General features: G+C 46.9%; 1 protein-coding gene across 1 annotated transcript in view; it reads left to right on the plus strand.

Moving 5' to 3' along the window:
* Positions 1-12230, plus strand: part of GPATCH2L (G-patch domain containing 2 like) — a 59176-nt gene extending 46946 nt beyond the window's left edge. Inside the window, exon 8 of the mRNA XM_040600060.1 lies at positions 12136-12230. Coding sequence (XP_040455994.1) covers positions 12136-12151 — 16 coding nt within the window. The 3' untranslated portion in view covers positions 12152-12230. The remainder of the gene's footprint in view (positions 1-12135) is intronic.
* The last annotated feature ends 8590 nt before the right edge of the window (positions 12231-20820 follow it).

Consider the following 20820-nt stretch of genomic DNA (forward strand, 5'->3'; position numbering starts at 1 on the left):
ACGGAGAAGTGCGGTGAGGACTGGAGCAGGATGGATTGCAAATGTAGCTGGATAGATTGGGACAGTAAGGTCATCTGCAATGCACTCAAAGATTTTCCAGCATCACCCTGAGTGTCTGTGGGAGCTGAAACCCTATAGCATGTAGGAATCCGGAAGGGTGTTGGCCTTCCATTTTGCTACTATTATTTTTTTTTACCCAAATACATCCATCCTAAAGCACTGTACAAAGTCTTTGCAATTGACTGAAATTTTAGGGATGTTATTTTCTTTGTTGGAAATATGGGGTGCAAGGCCATGAGGTGAGGTAAGCTGCATCTCTGCTGAAAGAGGAAGCCTTCTCCTTCCATCTCCACCCCATTGCCTTCCCCTACCTGGCTGTAAGCTCCTGCTGCTTACCTTTCACTCCTTGGGCCCCTTTGAGTCACATCAACCCCCTTAACTGCAAAAAATGACTTGATTTCTGCTGGTTTAATCAGTTGACATGGCTCAACGTGTGTAAGGAGTGCCAGAGGCAGCCCAAGGCTTGAAGGTAGAACTGGGGTGATGGGTGGGCTGGGAGAAAGTTCTGGGGAGTAATGGTTGAACGGGGACACTTGCCCAGGTGGCAGCACCAAGGTTTTAACTTCAGCTCAATCGCTTACAGGCCTGTGCCCGTCACCCCATGCTCTCCAGGGATTCAGCAGCTCGTAGGAATTCTATGAAGTCCAAGGCTGAAAGAGGTCCTTGGGAGGGTTTTAAAACCATGTGGAGCTGCCTCCAAGAACTGTGTGCTCCACTTCTCCCGGGTGCTCCTTAGGGATTTCGATACCATCTTTAGCTGAGGTGAGAAGGGACATTTCCTGTGACATAACCATATACGCTTCCTAAAAAGCGGATCTTCCCTGCTCGAGAGAACCCAAAGTGCCTCGTGTGGATCTCTTCTCTTTAGGGGGCTGATTTGTTTGTTTATATGGTGTAACGAATGATGGGGCAAACTGATGGACAATACTGAGTATCTCTGCACCACGTTGCACGCGATGAGAACCAGCCTTTCTGGTGAATGAGAATGTTACTAAAAAAGCCATCAGTCCTTTGCAACAGCTTTCTGTAGAAGTACTGAAGTTGAGGCCCACAAACAGCATGCTCCGCAGCCCTCTGGGATGGGCTATAAGGCAATTTTCTCAGGAAAACAAGAGACACAGAGAGAAGTTAAAACTTTGCAAGGGTTACAGGGCAACTCTGTGGCAGGCCTGAAAGGTTTTTGAAATTGCCTCGCTAAAGGCCTTACATTTCTGTGTCCCTGCACTGCTGAGGTACAAACTAAAGCTCCGAGAGGCTGTCTGTCCATTCAGTGGATCAGTCGGACACCGAGCAGGCTGGTGGCAGCCAGTCAGACACTGAGCAGGGGGCCATTCAGCCATTAATGGATCCTGGTTTGTGAATGGCCGCATCTCCTGGCTCAGATGGCTTTTGGCTGCTGAGAGAACAGGGATGGAGAACTCCATCCCCCTGTTTGCAATTAGTGTTTGTCATTAAATGCTGACAGTGCCTTCTCTCTTCTCATGTATCCGGCCTTTGTTTACGCACTGGATGTTGGCGCAGGCTTCTGTGCTGTAATGTCTTGCATTAGCTGCTGTTGAAAGGAGTCCAAGGAGCAGTTTGCTTTCAGGAGGACAGGAGGGTGGCTTGGCACCAGCAGAGCGGGAGCAATTCTGAGGGAAGGATGAAAATGGGTTTAGTTAAGTGGGAGGCTGGCAACGGGCAAGCAGCAATGAGTCCATGCACATCTCTGCCCTCAAAGGTGGTGCCAAACACTTTGATGGGAGTGAGGAGTTAAGCTAGGAGGTGTTAGTGGTGGCAGGAAGGCAAGATAGCCTTGGAAATGGTTTGGTAGAGGGTGGTTTTAGCAGGCGCGGTATCTTCAGGTGGTGCTTGAGGTAGGAAGTATGGGACCTAGAGGAGGAGGCGGCTGCGGCCACTGGAGATCACCACAGGGTTAGAGGTACATAGAGAAGCGATTACAGAACTCAAGTTGTCTGTGGAGGAGGAGGAAGACATTAAAAGCAGAGAGAAGAATGGAGGAAAAAAAATTAATGTCGTCTCTGGACCCCTAGATGGTTTAAAGGGCATCAGTAGGTATGAAGGACAAGAGAGTGGCTTCAGTCCTCCCGTGGGGGAGAAGAGACTTATTCCAATGTGCAGGGTTTACAGAGCACGTCAAAGGTCTAAGATGCAAGATCTGGGCTAAATACTCAGGCAGGTGCAATAGCTGCAGCTCGCTGCCCCTCTCTGTGATGCTGCAGCAGCGCGTGGCACGCCGAGTAGTCCGAGCTGGCCATTTTGGAGGTCAGGTCTTTCACCTGGTTGTGCAATGAGAACTTGAAGTTTGGCTCAGGAGAACACTGTGTCAGGAGCTACAAGAGACAGGTATAGTTTGGTTATGAGAGGGCAGCACCTTAACAGCTCTCAGTCTCCTGCAGCCCAGCTCTGAATGGCTGCAACGGGTTATTTTAAGATCAGAAGTGAATCCGAAGTGAGTCCGTTTTTCTTTCCCTTAGACTTGGATATCACTTCTGCCTCTCCTCTCCTGCTCCCGTCCTTTCTTCAATAAGGGGATAAAACATTAAGGAGGAGTAAACAATGCAGCTTCCTGGAGTGCTGCTTGGGTAAAAGGCTTGTTGTATTTCTTCATGCAGCGGGAAGGGATAGGGAAGGATGTCGTGAGGCCAGGTTTGCCGCTGTTGGATGCACTCATCGTGTCAACCTGTGGCGTGACTGGTCACAGACTGTCTTTGCCCATCTGAGCCACATTCCCAAACTACAAATCGCTTTGACAGTTGCACGGACTAGAGCCTTGATATTCGCTGGTCACCAGGAGTAAAGCGGGATGAACAGCATTATCAGGTACTATGTGTTCATCACTGGGGATGTGTAACTGCCCCTCTGTGTGTTGCCGTTTCGTCCGTGAATATTCTGCCGGAGTCTCAACAAACTTTGCTCCAGAGTATCTTTGACAGCACAACTGACTACTGGTAGTTATTTCAAATATTTTGGATGCATAGTTCTGTTAATCCAGAGCTCGTTTGTTGGAGCAAATTGACCACCAGAAAGATACCTTGCTCCAGTCACTGCTCGTCTGGCACAGTTGGAGTGAGCATCTTCATCTTTTCCCACCTCTTACTTAGTCTTTCCTGGTCTTCCCATCTCTCTGTTGCTGCTCTGCCACTGCTCCTCCCCCATAGCCCACGTTCAGGTGTGGCTGTTTAAAAGCAATCTCTGTCAACATTTGTCATTAATCTGTTTCCATTTTTATTTATAAAAGAAAGAGAGAGAGTGAGAATGGAACAGCAGCAGTAGCAGGGCAATTGCAGATGAATAATGAAAGGATTCATCACAGCCATACCAGGATATATATATTTTTTGCAGCCAAGCGAGACGGATTCCCATCACAGCTCGGGGACTCGTTCCACACAACCACTCATCTTTCATGCTGGGGGGAAGGGAAAGGTGGAGACAGTATCATTATGGATGTAATGGGGCTCTGAAGTGACTGGTCAAGGTTGCTGCTTCAGTCACAAGGAATCTGCTTACAGGAATTTTCTCTCCACCAGGTGTTATTGCCTGGTAAAGTGGCTCCCTTCTACAGCAGGCTGCTACTTGCAAAAGAGAGGCGTAGGGTTTGCTGAGGGGGACGCTTGCTAAGCAGTTGAATCACTAAAGAAGGATGAGATGGCCAGAGTGACAAATTTGTCCCAGGAGGAATGAGGGACACCAGGCAATGCAGGGGTCACTTATTCTCACCTTTTTGTCTCTTGAGCCCACCCTCAAGTTCACTGTCATATCAACAAGCAACTCTCCACTTGCCTGGCACCATCTAGCTTTACAAATCCATCTGCCCTGTACAGCACAGATGTTGTTCTTCTTGTCCGCTTTTATAGGTAAGATAGATGAAAATTTGCCAGATAGGGAATGCCAAAGGATGCTGGAGTTCTGAAGGATTCTGTGAAGCCAGAAGAGAGAGAACTGCCATTTTAAAAGGGGGGGGGGGGGGGGGCGGGGGGGGGCGGTGGGGAGGGGAGGGGAGAAGAAGCCTGAAATAGGCCTGATGGATTGAGGGGCGCACTCAGATCTGGAAAGGTCTCCGTGCTGGGGAGCCAGGCCACGCACACCCTGTGAGGGCAGCGCTGGTGCTTCAGCGCTGTTTGAGCTCTGCATGCCTGCGTGCGTGCAAGTGCAGGGGTTGTGTTCCTCCACAGCTGAAAAGAGGGTCTGACCCTCCAGCCTGCGTGCGTGCTATAACCAGACCAGAGTGGCACAGGTTGCCCAGAGAGGTGGTAGACGTCCCACCACTGGAAACATTGATGTTGGACAGGGCTCTAAGTGCAGGGGTTGTGTTCCTCCACAGCTGAAAAGAGGGTCAGACCCTCCAGCCCTCTTGTGCTTGTGGGGAGACGATCCAAGCAGCGCTGTTACCCGCCAAGGCAGAGGTGGGCTGTGCTGAATAATCCTCAGATGCAGAAGTGCAGTCACTGTCTGCTCCTGGGGTTTGTAGGGTCTGGCTTTGAGGAAGGAATATGACATTTGACTATATTTTTTCATCTGGGAAAGCACTAAAGCAGGTTGGTTTAAAGGGAAGGATGGTCTTATTTTCAGGTGCTGCAGTGACCTGTATTGCTGGTTATCAGTCCCACTTCCAGTTGTGAGAGTGCATCAGCCGATAAGGAGGACAAAAGACCTTGTCCCAAAGAACTGTATATTTTTCAGGCCTCTTGGCAATGTGGAGTGCTTCATGCACCTCTGGCAAGACATTAGCATCAGGGCATTCCTGTATTAAATCCTTCCTCCTCTCAACCGAAGCATAAGTGCCACTGGAGATGATCCCAGTTGGGTGGGAGGGTGCAGTACAATGCCACAGCTGAAGTGATCCTTGAAGAGTAAGACAAGCAGATATGTCTCTTTGTTGGACCCTTAGGGCTATCACCTTGGCAGGGAGAAGAAGAGCTGTGGTCTTTTCTCTTCCAGACCCTTCTAGTGCTCTGTTTTTCCTGAATAAAATGATAGCCTTGCCAGCAGTAGAGGGATCAGGGAAAAGGGACCTGTTTCTCAAGCTGCCCCTCCACTTCCCTCTTGTACCCAGGGCATGCGATGCAGTGCTCAGAACCTTAGCCTTAGTCTGTGTTTTTAACCATTCCCCCTCCAACATGTGTCTCCCTTTGGGAAACCATCTGGTCCATTTCCCCATATCCTGGCAGATGATTATGACAGGTCATTATGAACTGAATGTTATACAGTTTGACTACATGATCCGGTTTCATTTACGCATCCTACTAGGTCTCCATTCCCATCCCTAGATAAGGACCCTTGGTTGCTCAGCATGGAGACAGGTTTTGTATTGAAGATGGAAATCATCAAGTGTTCAGGAAGTATCATAAGAGGAAGCTTCTGTGTAAGGTGCTTGCTTATTCCAAACAACAAAAAGTGCTTCAGCCATCATAGGTTGCACAGTTGAACAACATTCTTATACAGCCTGTGGTTAATGCCGCCTTACCTTTCTCCTGGAGGATCTTTTTTTTTATATCCCCATAGAATCAGGTCCCTGAAGGTAGTTTTGCTTCCATGGAGACAAGACACTGTTAATGCTAATGGTCACCTCCTGACCTTGCTTGGCTACATCCAAGTGCTTGGATATTAAGGAAAAACGACAACAGCAACAATATCATCTTACTTGCACCTATAGTGTATGCTTACAAAACTGGGTTGAGTGGGCAGGTGAGAATCTTGAGCAGTTCTGAAAATGCTGTGTACCTCCTGATTTCTCTTGGTGGATGAAAATTATGGATTATTAATGGAAAGCTTTGTCGCAGCCTAGGAGATTGCTTTGCTTCTCACTGGTGCTTTCCAAGTAGATACAAATGGGATGTGTGATAAACCTGTAGTAACATGTTAGCAGAGGAGAAAGTTCTCTTCTGACTCCAGCCAGCAGATGGTTTACAAGATGTCATCCCTCCAGTCACCTTTGTCCCAGTGATACTTTCACTGAATTCTTTTGTTTCAAGTGATGTTTTTATTGGCTCCATGCAATGACTAATTTAGAGCCTTCATTATTTAGCCTCCATGTCTATTCTGTCTTCTCTTCCTTCTCTTCCTCCAAAATGCTCCCAACCAAACCAGGAGCTACTCAGACAGTACTTTTCTGTTATTTTACAGACGTGGTGGTTGTCACTGTGTTCTGTTGTAGGTTGCAGTTTCTACGCCTTGCTGTGTACCCACTCATACAGGCGGCAGAACCACGGCGCAAGATTAAATATTAAAGATGATGACCAACTCTCTGTCACAGGGTATCACTGAGATATCTCGCATTTAAACAACAAAGGCAGATTTTCTTTAGCCTCAAACAGTCTGTAAAATATTGCAAGCAAGAAAATCATTGCTCTTGCTGAAGGCTTGTGATGCAGCAGTGTACAGTCTTTTACTGGAACTGTCTCCTCCCAGCCATGTAGGCTCTTCTGAATTGGAAATATTTAACACCCTATTAGTTTTGGATGTGTTCTTTAATATATTGGTGATCTCAATGTTCCCTGAGAGGCCTCAAATTATGAGGGTATAACCAGGCGCAGGTTTGCATAACCTGCTTCGAAATGCTTCGCTCCATCTGATGCATACTTGGGTTATTTTAGAGTTGCCATGGTGTGAGCGTGCTGAAAAATCTGCAGTGTCCAGTGAGTGGTGTCTGAAGAGCTTTAAACTCCTCCAGCAAAGGTCAAGTGAAGAAAAGGCACGAGGTGGCCTCCTGGAAAAGTAGTACTTCTATCTGGGAGGCATAAGAATTACTTTCAGTAAAGCAATCCATGGACCAAGGCGATGCCCTGAGCAACTGCTCTAGCCTGTGGGATCATTGTAAACTCAGTCTTTCATCACTTTCTGTACCACTGTAGTCCCTAGAAGGTTCTGGTCAATACCGAAGTTGAGCAGACCCTGAGGCTTCACAGACTACTAATAAGAGAACTTACTGTCCAGAGAACGTGCTGTTCAAACAGAGAAAGATGTGGGTGTAGGCCACAAGTAGTAAAGGAGAGGAAGGGCAGGATGATACATGATCTGCGATGACATCAGTGTGAAATAAAATGGCAAAAAAGAGACTGCTGAACTGTTGGATGCTGAATTAATTGTCCTTCATTTTCAGGACCAGAGCCAGGGCATCTTGGGATACCAGCTAAGGCACATTGAAAGTCATCAGGGAAGATACACGTATGAAGGCACATATAGGCAGAAAGAAGAGGAACCAAGATAAGAGGTAGATTTGTTTTGAATAGGTATCTAGCTGGGGAGCAGAGCCCACACTTCGGAGATGTTGTCAGAGAAATATGATTTAGATTGAAGGCTGAGTGAGTTTTTGTTTCCTATAATCGCCCTATTGTCCACCTTCTTTGGATCTTTAAATTTCAAAGGCTAGACCGCCCTGCTGACTCTGTGCAGGCGTTTAGTTCTCTGTGTGCCCTACCAAAGCAGTGAGAGCCAGCTAGAGAGTGGTGTCTGCCTGTCCCCAAACTTCCTCCCTTCTGCTCTTTTTTCTGGTGAAGGAGGCACAAGAGGAGACCCAGGCTCAGTATAGATGCACTACTGATTTGAGGTCTAGGTCGGGGAGACGTTTCGCTGGTGACAGAAGCATGGTGGAGGTGTTGTCCCACTTTCTGCGGTGCCCATGCTTTACTCTCCAAAGCTATACTTCTAGTGGGAGGATCCATTTCTCCAAGAGCAATCTAAGAGGCCAAACTGTTACCTGTGGGAATAGGATTTCCTGGGCCAATGCTGCCAAGTGGCAGCAGTTTAGCAGTGTCTTCCCTGGACAGGTCAGTCCCGACAATTGCTGTTTACCCAGGGCTGCTCTCTGGTGACTCCGTGCTGTCTGATGGCATGAACACAAACCAGATCTTCCCTTCCGATTCCTGCAGCGGCGAGAAGAACTGAGGAGTTGTAATGATTTCAGTCTGTTTCCATTATACAGTTGGCAATATACAATGGCAGTGGTGGCATCAAGGGCGTGGAGCTGTCAAATCTTAATTTCCATCGGTCTAAAACATTGCAAAACAATGAAGGAGTTGGCTCAGCTGTTATTGTCTGTTATAACCATGGTGGCCTGTGGGTTCAGCTCAGCTAGGGCAGGCTTTGGGTTCTATCTGAGGAAGTGTTTGAACTCCAGAGGCCTCATAAGGACTGAAGGTCTGGCATATGGGCCAGGCTCTGAGCAAAGTGACTGTCATAGACTTTGTACAAGAGCAGATGTCCCAGGTGCAGAACCAGCTATTTCAGACGAGTTACCAAAAAAACACAGACAACCTTTCTAATACTTTCAACCTTAATACAGAACATCAAAGCAATATTAGCTCCGCAGTGTGCAGAGTGGGAGGAGAGACCAAAAGCTGTTTGCCTCCATTTGCTATTAATTGGAAGTTACCCTACTTCATTGCCCCTTTCCTCTTGTAAGTCACTGGAATATAGAGGATGATTCAGTGGCAGGGTTCTGGGTGTCTTGTCAGAAGCCAAGGCATGCTTGGAACAGTGAGACTGGATCATCCCCGCACCAGATGAAGATCTACGTAAGGGTGTATGTGCTGTATCCTTTTTGAGGACCAGTAGACTTTCATCCTTCTTATTAGTTATTTTTCAGGGGTGCTGAATTTGCACTGAAATTGCAGGGAGCAAAGGTGTCTTCTACAGGCTCAATTGAGTCTTATGGAATAGTCCAGCTCTCCTAAATAAGGCTGGTCTCTTGCTGATATGTGCCCAGAACCAAAGGCTGCAATAAGCACGTGTAAACAAGGTGTCCGAATGCATTACCTGTCGGTCCCTGTATTTCCATGTTCCCCTCAGGAGGGAGGTGAGGAGGGGGAGAGAGCTGGACTGCTTCATATGACCTTGCTTTTTAGGTTTTTCCTTTGTCGTTTTGTTTTGGTTTGGTTTTTTATTCTCTTTGCATGTGCCTCTAATTGATCTTGAAAAGAAGGGACAGTTAAAGAAGACGTTAAGCTGAAATGAAGCCATAACTGTGACTGGAGACTTTTATTAAGTGTGGCAAAGTTCCCTGGGCTGCGTAGAAATTGTTTATTGATTTTGGTATGGCTGGGTGCTCCGGAGTAATCGCCCGCAGAACCGCAGGAGAGAGAGAACAGAACAGAGTGCTTTGCCAGGTCTCTGCTGCCTCCTGCCCCTGGCTGCTCTTCCTCCTGCCTGTGCTGGTGGTCTCCTCTTTAACCTGTAAGCGGGCAGCCACAGCTGCTTAACTCTTGTAACTCAGCCCAGCGCTGAGCTCTGCCTTGCCCCTCCAGAAATGACCAGTGAAGGAATATGGTAGGGGAGGAGATGACTTGGGAGCGTATATCATATAAGCGAGCATAGTACTGCTGAGACTTAAACTGCCCTTTGGCTCTTCCACCTATTGGTTGCTACAGACAGAAACCTGTGATGGTCAGCAAGGTTAGGCATCTCTGAGCCTGCTTAACCATAGAGGCGGGTCAGTTTTGGGACAGGGCAGAAATGAACATGTCCCTGTTTTTCAGTAGTGCCGATGAGGTTTTGCCCCAGTATCCCCTGCCTGCTCTCACATGCCTTCCCCCTCTATGCCAAAGTCACAGGATGCTGAGGAAGGGTTAAATGGCTATGTGCAGCGAGCCGGCCTGCCCCCCCCCCCCCCCCCCCCCCCCCCGCCCCCGTGCCGGTCTGTGAGCCCAGGAAAACTTCAGCCTGGGTGGTTTTACTGCTCTAATTCAGTAAACCTCCCTATAGAGAGATTTTTCACATGCCACCTGGGGAATTTATACCCATGTCCTGTCAGAGGTGGGGTTTCTGCTTGGTCCACTTCCCAAGGAGGTGCTGCACCATCCTTGCCACTCTACTTTGGCACAAGGGCGGTTAGTTCTTTTGTTGTTTCTCATCCAGAGTGCTATGACTAAAGCATGCTCCTAAAAGACACTGGCCCTTCGGTTCCAAGGGGGAAGCAATTTTATTGGCGTTTGAATAAGCGAGTGGCTTTTCTAAGATATGTTGCACAGTTCATGATACCCCCTCTTCTGCAGGCAAGGAGCTGGTAATGAGTGGGAGGTTTTATTCTCTCTGTCACTCAGAGTGCTCATTTCTGCCTCCTGGTAGCATAGGTTGGTGTAATCTCCTTCCTTCTACAGAACACTTCAGAGGCCTGCAGTAGTGTGGGCATTGGGTGAATGATGTTCAGGTCTAATTTAAGGTGAGGTGAGCAAAAGAGGACTTGTCCACCTGTTAGAGCCCCCTTAAAACCTGCTTGGCTTTAGTACAAGTGTCAGAAACTGTTGTCAGAAGAAGAAATAACAAACTGAGTTCCTTTCTTAATCATCTAATCTGTATATAAGAGTGGGAGAATGAAGCCAGTGTAAAGGTAAGACCCTCTTTTGCATCATTGGGCAAAATTTTCAGGAGATCATGTAGATGCTCTAAGTGTTTTCTGCTTGCATGTACATTATGTTTCTTTAATGAAAAAGCCAGGGAAATGGTATTAGTTTAAAATTTAATTTCCTGAAGGGCATAATGTTAATGGAAGGCAAAATATCTCTAAAGTGTTGGCAATTTAACTCCTGTAGAAAAGGTTTTGAAATGGGATAAAATAATATAAATAAACATTTGCATCTACCTAGAGAATTCTCTGACAGAAATGACACGTGAACATTAGTGCTAGGAACAGCAGTGACAACTTCAACTCTAGTATTTTTGATGTATTTTTTTTTTACCCCTATAATGAAGTTCAAAATTTTAACTTACTGTGGAATAAGGACAATAGATTATGCTGATGTTTGGCTGTGTACTTTGGCTAGGATGTATGAACGCTGTAACAGAATCTGCACCAGTCTGCACTCGTACTTCAAAGCATTTGCTGTGTATGTACATCACGTAAACTTTTGTAATGCTTAGTTGCTTGAATGAACTAGGATGACTGATTTATTCTCCCTCTCTCTCAAAAAAAAAATAAATTAAAAAATAAAAAGGTATTTTAGTTAAAGCTGCAAGACCTTCTGCCATGGCTTGAGTTCCCTGACTGCAAGTTCTTGCTTGTAGCTGCTGTAGCTTACTGCTCCTGTTGCTTGCGTTGGAGGCTTTTGAACCCCCACCCTTGGGAAGAACAAGCTGGCTTTAAATTCCTCAGTCCTGCACCTCAGACTGAAGGAGTTATTTTTAACCTGCCTTGACCTCTGCCTGAGCAAGAATAAAATAGGGATTGGGCAGAATATGACACAAATCAATAGGTTATCCCAACAGATATGATCTTTGGCACCATTTTGCCTTGGACACTTGCTGCAGTAACAAAGATAAATGGTGATTTGTTAACATTGTGATCTAGGGACTGGGTGGCTCAGTGGATCGTGTGGTGGCCTCCGACCTCTGGGTCTCCAGGCTCTGAACATCAAGATGAAATCTCATTCTGATAGTAGGAAGGGAAAAAGGGTCCATAAGGGTTGGGTGATTTTGGTTCAGTGCTAATCACAGTGCTCCACAAAACAATCCAACAAGGACTGAATAGACAATACCTCCTGGCAAAAGAAGAGTATGAGAAACAGAGCAGTAACTGTAGTGACAGAGAGCTAGTGATCAGTTACTGCAGGGTAAGACTTGCGATGCTTTTATGGAGTGACACTGGAGCGCTCAGAGCTAGACAGTCTCTCAGCCTGCCTACCGAAGAGGACTTGCACCGGGAATGATTTGTGGTGGCTCTCAGTAAAAGAGAAATCGGTTTTATGAAAGCAGCTGCCCTTTCATTTTCTGGGACAGTTTCTGCATGTCTTTTGACCCTTGACAGATTACTGAAGGATAGTGATGCAGGTTTTTGGGGAGCTGAGCTATTGGAAACAGCAGATGCAACCGGGATAGCTTTGAGCCAGTCATGTCTCTGCTGACCTTGTGTGATCTGTTCCATATCTCCACAGAGTCCTGTTGCAGGTCCTCCGTACGTAGCTGGCTTTTAATACATTCTCAGGTGTGCACAGTTTGTCTTGCTTCAGTAGTCCATGGTGGTGTGTTCTCCTCAGGGTGAAAATAAATTCCTGCAACAGAATTTCTTCCAGAATGTCTGCAAGGGTTGGTAAAGCAGTGTTTGAAGACAATTCCATGTTGTAACTCACCTCGTGTAAACAGGCGCAATCCACAGTGATGGCTGGTGTATAATTCCCCTTGCCATGAGGAGGCGGTATGGCAGTATTCTGAAGCTGAACCCATCAACTTCAACTTTTTGGCTCTGGATGTCGTTACAGTTCTGCAAGACTGGCACCCTGCTCGCAGGTGCTTTACCATGGTAAGTACATCCTCTCAGTCTTGAATAATCAAGGGCACAAAAAGCTTGCAGCTGCTGGGGGCAAGGGATCTAGTAACTGGCTTATTGATGCATGCAAGGTGCTTACATATTGCTCTTAATCTTTCCCATGTTGTAGATCCAATGGTTACATGAGAGCTCATGTTGTGCCTGGGACCCCCAAGACTACCTCTGTGACAATCCCCTGCAGCACCAGAGCCACTTTGTACCTTGCGTTGGTTGTGCATTGCTGGGTTATAGAGAATGATGTGAGTCATGTCATTGCGTGTAGCTTCTTTCCTTGTTTTTTCTCATCTCACCCACCTGTGTGTTGTACCTATACCAACAATGAGTTGTAATTGCAATGGGCCAATGCATGCACCTGCTAACATCTCTGTTTAGTGCTATTTTTCCATTGGCAATCGCTCTTGAATCTCAAATGGGGAGCCAGTTTTTAATCCATAGAGTGCATACCCTATGGGTTGCTCACAGCATACATTTGTTACTTGAGATGTCACAGAAGGAAGTTTGAGGCAAAGAATGTTGTCCTTCATGTTCCTCTCCTCATGAGAAGGTGATTGTGGGAAAGACTGGTTCCTGAAAACTTTGCTCATTGTTTTCATTGGCCCAGACCATGGCACGTCTCTGTACCCTGCCCAGATGCCTGTTCTGGCTTGCGCTGCCCCAGGCTCCTCATGGCACTTGTTTCTCCAGAGACAGGGGCTGCAGCCTGCTTGTGACCAGGAACAGGGCTTGTGATCCTCAGCTCTATCCTTCTCCTTCCATGGGGATATGGATCTCCCTGCCATTCGTGCCTGTCAGTCTGTGTCCCTGTCTCCTGCAGCCCAGCCCAGAGCTTGCCCTGGCTCCAGGATGTGCAGAGCAGAGGGCGCTGGGCAGACTGAGTGAAAGCAGCATGTCCAGCTCCCCATACTGCAGGCAGTATACCACTGTCATCAGGCTGCTGCTACTGCCACATTGGTTGCCCCTGCTTCTTTGCTATACACAGAGCACATTTGGGGCTGAAGCTTGTTGCATGTACTGAACAGGGACAGCAGGGTGGTTTGTGGGCCAGGAATGTGTTAGAACCTGCACACCGGGTGTGAAACGACACCTAAACTGACTGCAGCCACAGCCTTGCTATGGATGTCCAGGTATGCTGCACTAGCACTGCTTTTGTTACCTACTAGATGTGTCATCCTGTTAAAAAAAAAAAAAAAAAAAAAAAAGCAAGAGCTGGAAAGAGAAGGTAGCAGCCTAACAAGACCTACTTTCCACTATATTTTTAGCCTCTGATTTTATTTTGCCAGTATAATTCTGGATTAACTGTTTCATTGTTTTGTCCAGCCTGAGATCAAGTTTAACTGATCTAGAATTCCCTGCCAACATCCGTTTTGTTCTTTTCAAAATACAGGAATCTTACTATCATTGCTTCAGTGTTGTTTGTTTTTTTTAAAAAAGGTGTTAGGTGACATCACTGGTGAGCTCTTTGGAGGCCCCTCAGGTTGTTCCAGTGGGAAGTGTTTCCTTTCAACAGATATTTCCTCATGTTTCCCTTGACTGTAAAGAACAAAGGATCTCTTCCATCGTAAGATATATGGGATGAGCCATCCTGTGTCCTTCCTGTTCTAGAAAGAATTACTAGCTAAAAATTTCTGCCATCTCTCCAACTATTTAGGCCTAGACAAGGACATTTTTCCTACCATAATAATTTGGTTTTATGAGGAGACAGCTCTATGTGTGTGCTACTGGGAAATAACATTTTTTTTACAGATGTGAAGACTGAGGGGCAATCAACTGCCCCAACTTCTTTGTGATGCAGTTCTGCTCAAAGCCCACTTCGTTTTTTTTCCCATAGAAATAGCTTTGCATATTTGTTGGTACAAACCATCTTTTACGGGTTTTCTTCTGAAGGATTTGTGTTCTTATGGAGAGACATACTGGAGAAGCTGATACTTCTACAGCACACTGCATGCAGAGTGCTCTGTGATTGCTGGTACCTCCGAGAAGCCATGAGCCATTCCTTCACTTGTACTAGAAAAAATATCTCTGCTTTGGGTCTGGCAGTGGCCAGGGCCAGGCCTTCACCTTACAGTGCATGCGAGTAGCTGGTTTTCTCTCACAGGGGCCCTCACCCACCTATTCCATGGGTGCTATGAGAAGAGCTGTTGTGAAGAGGCAGTAATTGCAGAGCTGGTGGCAAGTGGTAGCCAGGTCCTGTCATTTTTGTACCTGCTCCTACTCCAGATATACCTCTGCAAGAAATGAAAGTCTTCTGCCGTCTGTGGAATCATTGAATTACAGAATAATTCAGGTTGGAAGGGATGTCAGGAGGTCTTTGGTACAGTCCCTTGCTTAAAGCAGGGTCAAGACTGAATTCAGTCTTGGTTGCTCAGGGTTTTACTCAGTTACATCTTGAAAGTCTCCAAAAATGAAGGCTGCTCTGTGCAGCTTGTTCCAGTGCTTGGCTGTCCTCACGCTGGAAAAGCTTTTCCTTCTATCCGGTCTGAACCTCTCTTTTTTCCCATTTGTATCTATTGTGTATTGCCAACCCACAATGTCTCTGTCTTCTTGATAAGGTCCTTATTGAAAGTCTGCTATTAGGTCCCTCTAAACCTTCTTCAGGCTAAACAAGCCCAGTTCCCTCGGTGTCTCTTCACAGGGCAAATGGTCCAGCCTGCTGACCACATTGCTCACCCTCCATTTAACTTGCACCAGTTTATCAATTTCTCTTTTATACTGGGGCCCCAAATCTGGACAACATATTCCAGACAGAGTTTGACAAGTGCCAAGTGAAGTACAATAACTACATCCCTTGATCTACTGGCTCTGGTCCCGTGAATACAGCTCAGGGCACTGCTGGACATTTTTGTTGCCAGGGCATAGTGCTGGCTCATATTCAGCTTACTGCCTATCAGGCCCTGAGGTCCTCTCCAGCAGAGTTGCTACCCAGGCAGGCAGTCCCTAGTATGTACTGTCACAGGGGATTATTTCTTCCAAGGTGTAGGACTTTGCATTTGTCCTTGCTGACATTCGTAAGGTTCATGTTAGCCCAGTTCCTGCAGCCTGTCTATGCCATTCTGGATGGCAGCTCTGCCTTGAGCATATCAACTGGTCCCCCCAGTTTGGTGTCACATACAAGCTTGGTAAGAGTGTGCTTTGCTGCAGCCTCTAGGTCATTGATACAGATGTTAAACAGGACAGGTCCCAGGATACACTCCTGCATACATCTTGTTACTGACCTCCAGGTAGCGTATAAACATTGCCCTCGGAGCCTGATGATCCCATCATTTTTTAGCCCATCTGATAGTCCACTCATAATAGTTTTATATCAGACTTGAGACATTCTGGGAAACAGTGCTGAATGCTTTGCTGAAGTCAAGGTAAATGGCTTCCATGCCTCTCCCGTTGTCCACAAGTCCCATTTTATCATAGAAGAGAATCGCATTGGTCAGGTATGATTTATCCTTGGAATATCCACGCTGACTGTTCCTAACCACCTTCTTCTCCTTTGTGTGCCCAAAATATGCTCGAAGGGGGCTCACTACATCATTCTCCCAAGGACACAGGTGATGCTGACTGGCCCTAATTTATTGGATTTTGGACCTCTTTGGAAAATGGATCAGAAGGAAGTTATAGGCCAAAGAGAAACCCGTAGTCTGTAAAGTCAGCTGCTTTAGGCTGCTTTTTCCTTAGTCAGCTCACAGCCAGCAGAGAGTAGCTGGTAACATGCCCGGATGGGGTGCGAGAGCTTTCTGGCTGCCTTAGATGTGCTACCAAGGGACATGAGAAGCCAGGAAGGGCTAAGATGTAGGTTAGAGTGAAGGTGGGATCTCAAAGGTGGGGTTCAATCCACGTGGAGGTGCTAGTGGAGAGGTGGAGTGGAACAAGGGGCAGAGTACTCAGCTGCAATGCCGAAGTGGAGAGAGCTCATCACAGGCAGGCAGGTCATACGGAAGCATGGTGGGCAGAGCACATGGTGGGTTTTGTCATGAGCTGGCCTTTAAGCAATGACTGATTTAACTGAGGGTTTGCTACTTGCTCCCCAGTCACAGACTCTGGGTGAGTACATTTATTCCACAGAAAAGAAGATCTCTGAGGGATTCGATTCAGAGGCCTTAAAACCCTTTTCCTTGCTCCTCCATGCAGTGTCACTGTGCCTCTCACTGAGGGAGATCTGCTTTCATGCTTGGGCATCTGTCCTCATGCTGTCTGCCATGTATCTCTCGGACTTCTACTCCAACCCTGACAAATGTCATGGACGTTGGAAGGACACATTTGCCCTGCCCTCTTCCTTGAGACAAGTTCAGTTAAAAATAAGTGCATCCCTCTATTGCAAGCTTCAGAGTGAGGGAGCTGGAGCATCGGTCTCATTTTTCTCAAGGTGTACCTGTCGGCATTGTAGTTAGTGATCCACAGGCAGCTTAAACACAGCTGTTGTAATCAAAGCTGCAAAGTTCCTCTGTATGTTGAGAGCTTTCTGTGCCCAATTCCTTCTTGCAAGAAGCCTAGAGAAATAATTTTCCTGTTGGCAGGCCAGGAGGAAAGGCGATAAGGCTGAGAGAGGGGAAGAGGTAGCCATTTCAAGCACCTCTTCTGATCTGCTGCTGGCCTCGGGGCAAGAGGGCAGGTTTCAACCCAGTATCAGATGTTAGCATGTTTTTGTCAGGTCACTTGCAGTGGCCTCAGGTGAGAGAAGCAGCTCTGCTGAGAAGCTGTCCTGTTCCTACTGGTTTCCCAGAGGGAAAGGGAGATTTCCACGTGCTCCATCTTCTAAATGGGGATAAATAGAGTGAGAGGTTTTCCAGGGCAGAATGTGACCCTTACATCCACTGGCATACCTGCATGTGGAAATGCAAGTACCTTCAGCTACTGCAGTTACTTTTGTACAAATTCTTGAGCTCTTCAGCATACACCTTTGTTGTCCCTGCCCCTAGCTTTTGTGTAAGAGAGCATCTGCAGGGGAATTGTGCTCAAGGAAGGCTAGAAGTAAGGGACAGGGATGGCAGAGAGGGATGGCAGAAGCACTGGAGTTCTTGCAGTGCTGGTAACTCCTTGGAAACTGAGATGGAAAAGAGAAAGGAATTATGTGGAGTTCTTGAGAGCAGGTAATGACATCTGTAAAGACAGTATGGAGAACAAACCGGGTTGCGCAAGTGCTCTTGGCTTTCCATTGCTGTTGCTTGTTCCCTTATGTTTTCTTTGTCTGAATTTTGCATGCATCTGAGCGCTGGTGAAGGATTTGATTCTGCTATATGAAATCCCATTAGCAGTGTGTATTTGTTCTCCAGGTAGGAGGGAGACTGGGAACTTAAAGCTGGTCAAAGTACAGTGATGATTGTAAAAGGATCATACATACGAGCTTGAGGCAGAAGGATCTGGTCTTTGCCATTTAATAGCCTGAAATGGCCACTGAGGTGGGACAGGGACCAGCATTCAAGCTGATATGATTAATCCTTTTCATTAGATATATGGAAGAGGAGGTAAACAGACTATTAATTAAATCTGCAAAGGATACCAAATTGGGAGCATTGTAACCAGTGACTGCAGTGTGGGATTTGAAATTAGAAACAAGGGTAACAAATAAAGGTCTCTGCTGCCAGGACACATGCAAGTAAAAGAAAACCACATTGAACTTGATGTGTAGAGAGGAGAAACCTAAAAGACCATAGTGCCAGGAGATGCAGCCACGTGAGTGTGTTCGTTTGGTGTCTGATGGTTGGCAGCTTGCTGTGCATTGGAGGAATCCTGAGACTGTGCTGCTTGGAGAGAGAAGTAAGGCTGACTCGTTGTTTGTGGAAGTCAATGGAAAGCCTCCCAGAGGCTTCAGTGAGGTTTGTCTATGGCCTGTGGACTGTCTGAATGCTGATGGACGAACCAGTGGGAGAGCGGTCAGAAGCACTATGTGCACCCAGCAGAGTCATCAGTGGGCATGCTTTGGATCAGGGAACCCATGTCCTCTGTAAGGAGCTCCAACTTCAGGGTGTCCACAGGACAACATAGCTAATCACAGTGTCAGAAAGGATCTGAATGGGGTCGGGGTGAGAGCAGAAGGATTTTGCTGCAGTGCAGGAGTGGGAGAATGACAAGGAAAAAAATGAGTGACGTCAATAACCAAATGCATTATAACTAACATACTCTGGCCTTCTCCAATGCTCCCCTGCCAGCATCTCCAGAGAGCTGCTCAAGTATGGCCTCCTGACCAACACCATCCCTAGGGAAACTTCTGGTGGAGAAATGGAGGAGCAGGGAAGTAATGAGATTGACGCCAGGGAGATGTTAATGTGAGTGAACCACGTTCTGTCCTGGGAGTCCCAGGCTTTTGTTGTGACATTGGAGTCTCATTTTCTGTGGTTTGCCCATTTAGCATTTGAGGGACAAAAGGGAGCGGTAGGGCTCCTGGAGGTCAACATTCACCCTTTGTGGTGTTGAGGAATCTGCCTCATTGTCCACCTAGACTGTGTTGGGCCATTGCTGCAGGTTGTTCTTCCTTATGCCCCTGACATTCCTGTTCAGTGGACCATGTGCTAAACATGCCCTTTCATCCCCCCACCAGCTGTAGGTGGCAGCTCTGGACAGTGAGGTCATGTGAGAGAATTCTGAAAATCCATCCCTTGAAGAGCAGTTCTGCATGTCTGTCTCATGGCTGGGTGCCTGGAGTGCCCGGCTGCTTTGTGTGTGGGCTTTCCAGCCAGCAGGGTCATGGATGTCCCAGGGGTGCTCACCGCAGTGACGAAGTCTCTGCACGGCCTTTGCAGTGCTCAGGTGGGGCTGGCAGGGGCTGAAGGGAAGTGAATGAACTTTCCTCAGGGCGAGTTTTACTATGCATCTCACCAAGTCTGGAGAGGTTCTGCTGTGCCTATCCTAGCCTCGGTGGAGCAGGGAGAAGTGAGAAGGTTAAAGGGAATATACATTAAAACTGTTTTGTAGGGTAGCATTGATTCTGACGGGCCCAAGAACCACTTTTTACAGCAAGCTCTGAATGCAGTATTGCTGCTCAGTTCAGTCCCTGTTTAGACCAGCCACCAAATACTGGAGCTGGCTGGTCCTGGGCTGTTACAGCATGTGGGAGAAGCTGTGTGCAAGGGGAGAGATTTCAGTAGTAGTGGGTTGCTGGTCTGTAAAGGTCATGGAAGGGTGAGGCAGAGCTGGGAAATATAACAAGGGAAGGAAGCTTATCATTTTTCCCTTTGATGGCTTTTTGTACCCTGCAGTGCTTTCCAGCCTGACCTCTGCAAGCTGGGTTCACGTGGCCAGCACAGTTGTTCTGCCTCTGGGTAACAAAGCAGACTTATCTTGCTGCAGCTTCTGGTGTCCACACCTATCTCCCCATCTAGAGAAGCACAGGAGGGAGGTCTGGAGAGAAGAAGGTGCAGGGGAGTTACACTGAAAGGAACCATTCAGCACTTGAAATGGAGCTAAGCAGGGTGACATGTAGAAAAGTAGAAGTTACCACACCACTTTGCACCAAATATCCCCCTCTCCTGAGTCCTGTTTCCCAGTCATTGACACTCCAGGAGAACTGAGTTGGGGGGGTAAGGTTTTTTTTTTTTTTTTTTCTCTTTCTGATGCTTTGAGGTTGGCTTCAGCCTCCAATTTTGGATGTTCTTTGCCTTTCCTCCAGGAAGGTGGGTCTAGCTGGTGGTGCATTGGTGAGCTGAGGGGGCAGCTCTGTACAGTTCTCATCTCTGGATGAGATCTGTAATATATCTATATTTGGATATAGAAGCAGTTATTGTGTCAGTATGCAAAGCCTAAAAACAAGTCAGGCACTTAGGCTGAGGGGTTGCCACCCAGTTTATTCATAAAGCTCGTGGAAGGCTCCTTCAGCTGGCATCCAGTCACTGATGTGGGGCTGGGTGCACCATTATTCTCTGATGTTCAGAGTTTTACCAATTTGGGAGTTTTAACCAGATCTCTGACTTTCAGGATGATAATTTTACAAAAGGAGGTAGATTGTCCCAAACTACTATGAGGTTCTTGCAAGTTTTGACCACTGTCAGTGAGAGAATAGAGGACTGGAGAGCCTGTGTAGATCAGATCAAAATTCGTATCTGATCCTATTTTTAATCCTGTTTAATCTGTATCTTCAGTGCTACCTGGTGGGGTTAAGTCCCATGAGTTAATGTGGCTTCATATATTCTATATTCTCCAGGCACTTTTCTCTCCCGGCTTTGCACTCCCGTTTCTGCTCTCTTCCAGAAGATACTCAGTACTAACTGACTATGGTAGCTCTCTCTGAGGGCATGGTTCCCTTGTGCTTTTTATGGTAGTATCTAAGGAAGGAAAAAGGAAGGCAGAGATGTTTCCCCTAAAAGATTCCTCCAGCATACAGAGATAGTGCTACTATAGAGTGCAGAACATAGGGACAAAAATTCCTATCCGTTATCACTTACTATTTCCTTCCTGGTGTATCTGAATGAGTGCTTTTTTTTTTGTCCCCTGCTTTTTTTTCCCCCCTCACCACCACTGTAGAGTGAAAGGTCATTTCCATTGAACTGTCTATGTTTCCTGTATTCATTTGGAAATTC

Source organism: Falco naumanni, chromosome 7 (genome assembly GCF_017639655.2).
Source record: "Falco naumanni isolate bFalNau1 chromosome 7, bFalNau1.pat, whole genome shotgun sequence".
Taxonomy (NCBI): domain Eukaryota; kingdom Metazoa; phylum Chordata; class Aves; order Falconiformes; family Falconidae; genus Falco; species Falco naumanni.